The 10,115-nt window shown below is 48.4% G+C and overlaps 1 protein-coding gene across 1 annotated transcript in view; it reads right to left on the bottom strand.

Annotated features, from left to right (window-relative positions):
* ATP6V0D1 (ATPase H+ transporting V0 subunit d1) overlaps positions 1 to 9,883 on the bottom strand; it is a 36,325-nt gene extending 26,442 nt beyond the window's left edge. Inside the window, exon 1 of the mRNA XM_030470796.1 lies at positions 9,667 to 9,883. Within this exon, the coding sequence (XP_030326656.1) occupies positions 9,667 to 9,796 (130 nt within the window). The 5' untranslated portion in view covers positions 9,797 to 9,883. The remainder of the gene's footprint in view (positions 1 to 9,666) is intronic.
* Positions 9,884 to 10,115: the final 232 nt, after the last annotated feature.

The following is a 10,115-nucleotide window of genomic DNA, read 5'->3' on the forward strand; positions in this document are numbered from 1 at the left end:
GCATGACGTGCTTTCGTATGGAATACCCCTTTGGACAGTTTAGGTTGGCTGTCCTGGCTGTGCTCCCTTCTGGCTTCTTTGTGCCCCTCCTCACCGGCAAAGCATGAAAGACTGAAAAGTCCTTGATTTGGAACAAGCACTACTTACCAACAGCTAGAACATTGGTGTGTTATTCTAATCCTAAATCCAAAACATGGCACTGCACCAGCTACTAGAAGAAAATTAACTCTATCCCAGCCAAAACAGGGACAATGAACATGCTTAGAAGCCTTTCCCTCCTCCAGTTTGTGGTAGAGGGAACCTTTGTTTCCTCCCATACCCTCGCTGCAGGTCAGGTGCCCAACCAAGCTGCAGTTCTGGCCAACAAGCAACCACAACATGCTGAGCTCTGTCAAGATAAAAGCCCTTTTTGAGCCAGAAGCATTTAAGTGTCTCCATGGAAAAACTGAATCCAGAACTGAGGAACGTCATACAATCCTACAAAGCTCTGTTAGTTGCACTGGTACATAACGTTCATCTTCCTCCAACTTCACCTCGGAGGGCCAGTTAGACAAGCACCCTCCAAGGGATTCAAGACCTTTATGGGGAAAGGAGACTAGCTGAAAGAGTTTAGTCAAACCAGATGTGAACACACAGTCCAGAGAAAACAAGAAGAAAAAAAAAATTAAAAAAGCCATTTCTCCCTGGTTTCTGTGAAAGAGCAGCACTGAGGCTGCCTTTCCCCTCCACTGAATCATTGAGTCCTCAGCATTATAGCACAAGCAACCACAGTACCGAGGTCAAAGCAAGGACTCAGACTAGCTTGAGGAGTTTGGTCTTTTGACATTACACCCAGCTACAGGCACAAGCTGGAGAGCATCCTCCACACTGGGCTCCAAACTGAGCTGGGACTGTACAGTGAGATACTGTCCTCAGCCTAAGGGGTCAAACAGCTTTCAAGCTGACTTTAACTCTTCTGGTTACTTTCAAGGGGTTCTACTAAAGATGTTGCTGACCCAGCACTTTTTAGTCATGAGGACATTACCACTGCTAAGCCTCACAGGAAAGATGGTGGTTACAGAGAGAGGAAAAGGCCAGAGACTTAGAAACATGACAGAAACTGAGCAGTATTTCCATGGTTTACAGGAGAGTTTGGTGGTACTCTTAGTAAGGAAGCCTGGATGCAGCAAAGAGTTACTTGCCCAACAACATACATCAAAGCTGAAGCAAAGCAGAAACTTAAAGGAGATCTCTGCTCCCCAGACTATGCTGCAGCTAAACAGCTGTGTTTTGTTCTACCAAAACCTTGCCAACTTACGCTCACACTTCTGAGGTGGGAAAACATTGTCTGGATAACTCCAGATGGAGTTTTCAAAATGAACCTTGCCACAAAGTCAAACACTTGATGAGTTTCAGTCCCTCTTCTGAAAGCTCTTGGATGATGAGCTTTGGAGTCCAAGCGGAAATTAAGCTCCACTGTCAGATCAGGGCTTTACTTGTTTGCTTTTGGAGGAGGCTGGAGAAAGCATGGAACAAAAATCAGCAGTTGCTCAACGAATATGAGAGAAAGGATCATGGTAAGAGTATTGCACCCATAAAATCAGACTGCAAGGGAAGACCTAGGGGACTGCAGTAGCTACATACACATACCTCCTTCTTGCAGTTCTCTGCCATTGCACAGAGCTTGAATGAAAACTAAACCTGCCCAGAAACGCATGTGATGCTGTTTCGCAGCTATACAGGACCTTGGAGAGGAAGCAGCTATTGCATATCCCACCACCTCCTACTTCAGTAGGGAAGCTTCCAAAGTTTTCAGCCATTTCCTCAACTCCAATTCTGCTCTCCCAAAACATCTGTTCCTTTTGGTGTCATCACAACCTACAACTCTGCTCTTCCTTTTGAGGCTGCGAGTGACACAAAAAGTAGAATTTGCCGTACCATCCACTTCCAGGAAGTCAGAGCTGCACCTCATGGAGACCAGAGTCACACAGGCTGCATGCTGTGCCTTGCAGCTTGCAGCTTCTCCCTCGAGAGCTCTGAGCAAGCTCCCAGAGCATTCTGTCCTGCTTGATGAGGGGGTTGCCCCGCCAGCACAGTGACTAATAAGTAGACCCACTGCTGATCAAGTCCCTAGCTCTCCAGAAGCTCAAGTTCCTATTTCCTACCAAAAGTTCAGACTGAGCTGGAGCTTGCCTCTGGCAGCAACTGCAACACCTTGGCCCGGGCAGCTGCCAGGGATCCCACACGCTGCATGTCGACAAGATGCTGGGTTGTAAGTCTTCTGCCTGCTGAGGTGGAGAGAGACCTACACCAAGAGCCCAGGCACTGCTGATGGGCTCCTCCAGTTGTTGAGTAGCAGCAGCACACAGCCTCAATGCAGCAACTGCTTCTGAGAGGTATGTTTGCCTGTTTCGGCATTTTTCCAAGCGGTTCACACACTTTAAGAAACAGATTTGAGGCAGGATTTGGCATGGGAGTGTCTGAATTACCACAACACTTCTGTTCTCTCTCCTCCCTCGCAAAAGCTAGTAAATTATGGCCAGGTCACAGTTCCCAGAAAGCTGCCTTATGCAAGAACACAACAGTTTGTCAGAACAACAGCCTATTTCTCCTGAGTGTTCAAGTAGGGAAGTGCTCAAAATTACCATGACATGTACTTACAGCCACCTCCTTTCAACTCTCTTATCAGGCCCTCTGGTTTCAATGCAGCGGGCTGTACGTGAGGCACAAGCACAACTGAAGCTTAATTCAACCACACCTTGACGTTTCAGATGACATTTTCATGAGAGACTTCAGATCCACAGTGTTACTACTATCCTCTCCTGCAGGTCTGCTGTGTCATAACAAGGAATCAAGCCATTATTCAGTCTTTCAGACATCTGTCAGTCAAAGCCTTTCCTCTAAACTTTACTCACAGTGACCCAAGGCCCCAGCAGCTCAAACTTCCACCCTTCCTCTTCAGCATCCTCCCATAACTGCATTGCAGAGCTCTGAATCAAGTTAAGGGCTCGAGCACTTCCAGGCAAGGACCGATTTGTCTTCTCGCACACAGGCATGGAATCGGCTTGGAAGTTGCAAAAGCTTAACTGATGTTTTCACACAATTATCTGCTGTGACCGTGACATCTCACTCCAAAGCACCCGGGGCCATCGCTGCATATATTAAAATTACAATCTTGTTTGCCATTTCCCAGGCTGGAGGCAGTAAAGCAGCTGAGGGATCACACAGCAGTCTGCAGTTCAGCTCCATCGTTCACACCTCCCTTCAGAAGACTGCAGCCATTATCATTTGGCTTACCACTTTCCATTAGATCTGTTTAAAGCCACCTCAGACACTCCTGAAGCTGATTCTCTGAAATCTCACCCAAGAAGCATCCAGAGACCCTTCATTCCTCAGAGAATTTAAGACCTTTTGTGTGGTTGCACACCACAGTAGAGACGTACCAATTTTCCTCTGCTGTTAGGCAGCAATTCCTCTAGGCCACAGCTAGACATAGAGAAGCATCACCTTTGCCCCTTTCCACGCACCACCATCTTGCCTCTCATTCTTCACTTCTCTGGTAAGTCCACAGCACCAAACAGAAGCCCATGTTTCTAGCCCAGCCATTCCTGGGGTTGAAGTTGCCCCCATCAGAGCTTCAAACCCAGCACAGCCAGGTTTTCTTTCCTCAGGTGCCCCTCAACCAGATAGCCCCCTCCCAATCCTTCCAAAAGGTGATGAACCCCTCCTAACCTACCTGCATCTCCAGGAAACTTCACCCCTATGTACTCTTTTTTTCTCCCCTCTAAAAACAGACTGCACTAAGTCACAGCTGTAACCTCTGAGGTCCAGTACACCAACAGGACATCAGCCCAGCACCTAGTGCAGTGGTTTAAAGGAAAGGCAACAAATCATCCAGCTCAGGGGAATAGGACAGAAATCAGTCTAGCACTGCAGGAGCTGACAGTAAAGGAGAAACAACAAGATGAAAGCACCGACAGGCTGCCAGGAAACCCAGACACCACCATCTTCTAAGGAGGGGCAGGACCCAAACAAGGACTGAAGCTGCACTAGTACTGAGAAGCTGACCTCAGCTGCTGCATGCAAGTTTAGCTAGAAGAAGCCATGAAGTGTGTCTCTGCCCAGTAAAGGAGGCCAGAACAAACAGCAAAGAGCCTCTGCTGAACCCTGCAGGAAGCCAGAGACCACAGTGTTTGTTTGCCACCATGATTTAGCAGGCCATGGAAGTGCCATCTTTCTCCCAATAAGGAATGTTTTTCTTGAGCTTGTTTTAACAGGACAGCTGATTAACCACCCACAGCCAGCAGTTACACTGGAGGATGCAGGACAAAGCATCGAGATTAACAGGACAAGCTTTTCAGCTACTGCTCTCTCCCTGCATAAGCAGCGAGCATTCATAGGACAGGAATGGTTTAAACCGTCCTCAGGTGTCACCATTCCCATATGCTTGGTCTCATCCAGCAGATGAAAGCTTCTGGGGACAGGGACAATCCTCCTGCACGGTCCCAGCAGGCAAGGGTCATCTTTTTACAAAGGGCTCCTAGATGTCAGGAGACAGAGAACACTGTTATCATGCTTTTGAAAGGCACCTAGCACATTACAGCTTGGCTTCTACACCCACTGAGTTTGAGATTCAGATTGAACCATTCGCAGAGTTCAAGATGGATCTAAGTGTGGCCACACTTCAGAACTATCAAGTGGCCACTCCTTGATTGCTTGTACAGCAGAGGAGCAGCATGGGAAAGGATCTACCCTGTTCTCCTGACACCCAGAGGACACCACAAGCTCCACCACAGATCGAAGAGTCAAAAGCAGGCTTGGAGGCAGTCTGTAGCTATGGTAACAATGCAACTTCTCGACAAAAGAGAGGACACACTGCCCATGTGGTTAGCCCAAGGAGAAGCCCAGCTCCAACCTTTTCGGGCCTGAACTCCAGGACCACAGCAATAAAATGGAAGAAAGAAGGGTAGCGCAGCCCCTTCTGTTCTTCTCTCAGCAAAAAGAGATGTGGTGAACACTCAGTACATAACACCATAAAGCAAAGGAAGCCCCCAGGAGAGAAACAAGATCCTTGGGACTATGAAAACAAAAGCACATACTGCACTCAGCAAAAGCCTGGTGCACAGAGGAAATGCTCCAAACATCCATTTCGTGCCTCCAAGAGGCCACAGCTCTGCTCAGGCAGGCCTTTGCTCTGGTGTGACTACTGTTCTGTGGTTAGACAACAAGAAGACAGACACATTTCATCCCACAGTGGCTCAACCGCATGCTCAGTATGCTTCCAACTATTTCATCACCTCTCCTTTGCCGGGAGAAATAGGAAGAGGAGAGAACAGGGGAGAAGCGGATGTCATTACACTGAAGAGGCATTTAGGACAGCAAACCTTTAGCAACGCACTCCTCAGCTGACTGAAAGCAGCACTCCCCTTCTGGGCAGGGAGAGCTACACACTGCAACCCTGGAAATGCTCTTCAAGACTCAAAACCAACCCATCCAGTCTTGATTTATTCTATACCATCCAGCCCTGTATGAAGAGCATAGCGCTCACTATGTATTGCTGCAGATGCATGTGACAGGAAATAGGGCTCTGATGTGAGGACACCGTTCAGGCAGACCATCATGCCCTCCAGCTGGTGTGAAGCCAGGCAGTCCAGTGCTTCAAGCTCTCCAATTTCACTGCTGATTTGCAAGTCTCCTAGAAATGGAGACCTGTGGACCAAACTGAGGAGATGAGAGGACCACAGTCTTGGAAGTCCTTTCTACCTAAAAGAATCACATGCACTTTCTCCTCCTAGCCAGACTTTCACTCCCAAATACATCTTTGGGGCTCAGATGGCTGCTGTGCTCTTCACAGATGTGACACAACACCACTACCTTGGGGTTACAAGAACTGAAAACCCAAGAGCTTTCACAGGAGAAAGTGCAAGCTGAGATGCACAAAAAAACCATGACAGAGCCTTGCAGGGGCACAAGACTAGTTCTACGCACACCTTAAGCCGAAGACATGACAGAGCCCATGCCACCACTGTTTCCATAAGGTGCACAAGACCCCAGTTGGGCCAACTGCACCAACAGAAGCACTAGCACACACAGAGAGGTCGTGGTGGAGGAAACACATAGCATCTGGAAAGCCTTTCCCAATAAAAGCCTACACTAACAAGCTTCAGCCAACTACCTGCCTCTCCTCAGATGACCATTTCACAACCTCATTACCCAAGTAGAAGGTGATACATCCTGCTGCTGGATTTCACTATATCAATCATGTCTGTAACACTGGCAGGTCAAAAAGATATATTTTCTATACTATCACTGTGGAAGGAAGAGGAATGTTAGCAACATAAGGCTCATGAACACTGACTTGAAGGAAAAGAAATTCCTGCTTCTAAAGAAGATGCTTCTGTGCACTTCCCAGGCTCCACATACTTTTTGGAGTACAGAGCATTGCAGACCAACAGTAAAGCCTGCCAGTAACCTACATTCCAGTCCCAGACTGAACTCTGCTGCTTAAAAGAAGCACTGCTGCCTAACTGCATCAACAGCTTTTTATCCTCCAGAGATGATACCAGCCCTCTAACAGGCCACCACAGCTTTTAGAAGCTGGAGACAGCTCACCATCCTTTTGACAGCAGAAATATGGGTGACTCATAAGTTTGGTTATCCAAGACAGATTCCACTCAAGCACAGATCCATGCTCACAGCATCGAGGCAAAGGAAAGCAGCTGCAAGTCCTTCACTGACACCTTGTGTCAGAAGCAGGAATTGGCTGCAACAGAGAGGACCAGGCAGGTTCCAAGCAATATCCAGCACAGGTGTGTGGAACACAAGGATCTCTGGCAGCGAAACAATCACGACTTTTGGAGCTGAAAGAAGGGATTAAATATATTATTGGCGAGGGTTTCAAGAGAAAGCTTAAGCCAAAACAGCTCTTATACCCTTCCCTCAATCCTGGTCACGTTTTCCTGCCCCTTCTTACAGCCAGCTCAGGAGCCTGCCTGACCACAGAGTGCCTGTTTGGCTCTATTTCCAACTCATCAAGAAGCCAGAGCTTGAACTGGGTTTCTCTGTGATCAGATAAGGAGTGGACCATACAGAAAAGCATGATCTCCTCCTTCCAGCAGCACTAAGCTGCCAGCCCAAGTCCTGAAGCAGAGAAGTCAACTCCTTTGTGCTTCCAGAACGATACAAGCACACAAGAGGAAGCAGCATTTCAGACCTGGAAGCCATACATCCCCCAGGCAGCAGCAACGAGACAGATACCAGATCCCAAGGGCCAGCCCACAGACACCCTTGGTTCTTCAGGATGAAGGAGGTGATAATTCGCTCCAGGACTGAACTAACTGCAGATAGAAGGCTCTGCATTTTTAGAATGCAAAGCCACACTCAGGCAAGAGGAACAGTGAAGACAAAACAGAATGGCAGAAAAAGTATTTTATGCCAGAGTAATTATTTTGGCTGGTAATAAGCTAGCTACTGCCTGAATTCAGTACAGACAAGCATCTGGGAGAGAAAATGTTAAAAGTCTGCAAAGCACAGAAAACAGGTACTGAAATAGGAAAACAGGAACTAAAGGGACAAAGGAAAGAAATGGTCTGACCACAGACATAGTAAGTGATCAAGTGCAATGTTCCTTCGAAGGAAAAACCCTCTATAAGAGCACCAATTTAGAGTGTCTTGCAGAGGGATTTTGGCACTTTCTGTGTCTCCACAGCCACAGAAAGCCAAGTGGAGGAGGAATGAGACTGGCAGTGAACTTCGAACAGCCTTCAGGCTCTGAATGAAGGGTGACGAAGAGCATAGCAGCAGCCACCACCGGGGAGCTGTCAGGACAGGGCAGCAACAATACCAACAAAAATATATGAGCAGGGATGCCACAAGTTACTCCTGGGGAGATTCTGACTGGACACAAGAGGAAAATTTTTCCCAATGAGAACAACCAGCCATTGGAATAACCTCCGCAGGGAAGTTTGGACTCCCCAACACCAGACACTTCAGATTGGGTTGAATAGGATACTTGGCCATCTAGTCTAGGTCATGCTTTGCCTAGAAAGGTTGGAACAGATGATCCTTGACATCCCTTCCCACCTGGGATTCTGTGATTGATATGAGAACTCCAAAATCATCACTCCAAATGGAGAAAAAACACCACTCCAAGGGAGAGCTGAGTTTACACGACCTCATTCAGAAGGCAAGGAAAGGAGGGGGAAAAAAAAAAATAAAGAGAAGCTGTAAGTACAGAAAGACTCCAAAGAGGAAGTTACCCCCTGGGAAAGTGATAAAGTGATAGTTTAGGGCATGCTGAGACTTGTGCCTAGGAGTAGAGCAGGCATATCTCCCACCACTCTCTTCCAGGCCCTGAGCTCCATAGCAAGAATGACAGAGACTGCTGCAAGCAAAGAGCTGCAAAAAAGTCTACTTGAAAAGGGGCTTCTGTCCTAAGAAAACCCACCCTGGGTATGTTTCAAGGTAGAGACTGAGGCATATCACAGCATTCTGTTCCCATTCTGTTGTTTAACAGTTGAGTGAATAGCTCCAGGTAACTTGCATCCAGAGTTCGGCTGGCCAAGGATCTCTCTAGATAGTTAATATTAATTTCAACTATTCAGCAATGACCATCAAGATCACGCTGATGTTTAACCAGTATTTTTAGAAGAAAGAATGATCCAATAGGACTAATTATAGTCCCACTGACCAAAACAACCAACATCTATGGATACATGTTTAAGGCCTGTTTCAAGAAAGACCTGGTTTTGATCGTCATGATTTGCAATCATGGCTCTGAACGCCCATGAATGAAAACTGTTAAGCAGGTCACTGATACAAAGAAATAAGATCAGCACTGGCTAATTAAGATAAAATGACCATAGGTGAAGAGCATCACTGAGCAAAACCTTCACAGGTCTCTAGGTTTATACACACCAATCTAGAATAAAAGATGATGGCTGGAAGTCAGGATTAGCCTTGAAACAGAACTAAAGATTACAGATAAAGGGTAATTCATCAGTGAATTTATAAAGGCCTGTACTAGATTTTTTCCACTAGCAACCCTTCAGCAACAGCACGTACTTTCCTAGGTGACCCAATCTCCACAAAAACTGGCCATGGGTATCAAAGATTAAGTTAGATTACCCCATTAATCTTGCTTTTGGCCTTAAAAAGCCTTCCTGCTCTGCCTGCCACTTAGGAAGGGAAAGCCCAAAACAAGACTCCTCAGCAAAGCCTGACAAACTGACCAGGTTCCCAACAAACACAGGAACACACCACGGCTATTCAGCCACCTCCAGAAAGCACTGGGAGCTTGAGCTTCCTTAAACTGCCAGCTTTAATCAGCTGCTCTAACCACAAGGCCGGGAAACTGAGTCAGCTGAGCTCGGAGGGAGCAGCTACGGTGGGGGAACAGCTCTAGTGTGAGGTTTCCCTGCCCATGGAACGGGGGGTTGGAACTAGATGACCCAACCCAAACCATTCTATGATTCTGACACCAAGTGCCTGCTCAGCCAAGGAGTGAAGAGGGAAAAACGCCTCACAAAAGCCTATATGGACTCTTTTCCCCGCTGCCACACAGCCCTTCGCCTCCTCCCTGCCCCCCGCCCCCTCCACCCGAACGTCCCCCTCAGCCCGCCAGCCATTCCCCTCACTATGAAGGCGGGGGGTGTCCCCCTCCCACCTCACCCCCCCCCCCCGACTCACCCTCCAGGCTCTCACACTGCACCAAGTTCACGTAGTCACCTTGCCGGAGCACCCCCGCCTTAAAGCCGCGCACCAAGCCCTCCAGGTAGCCGTTATCTACGTTAAAATACAGCTCCGGGAAACACGACATGGCGGCAGACGCTGAGGCGAGAGAGCTATGGCGGCGGCTTACATGACGGACGGACGTACGTACGTACGTGCGTGCGTGCGTGCGTGCGTGCGTGCGTGCGTGCATGCATGCTCCTGCGTCCTTCCCTTGAGGCAGTGCAGGGCGGGAAGCGCGTGTGGTGATGGCGGCGGGAGCTGCGGGGTCGTGCCCGTGCGCGTGCCCGTGCCCGTGCCCGTGCCCGTGCCCGTGCCCGTGCCCGTGCCCGTGCCCGTGCCCGTGCCCTGGCCGCCCCAGCACCGCGCTGCCGTTTAAGCGCTGCTCCTGGAGGTTATAAGCCACC

The sequence above is a fragment of the Strigops habroptila genome, chromosome Z, assembly GCF_004027225.2.
Source record: "Strigops habroptila isolate Jane chromosome Z, bStrHab1.2.pri, whole genome shotgun sequence".
Taxonomy (NCBI): domain Eukaryota; kingdom Metazoa; phylum Chordata; class Aves; order Psittaciformes; family Psittacidae; genus Strigops; species Strigops habroptila.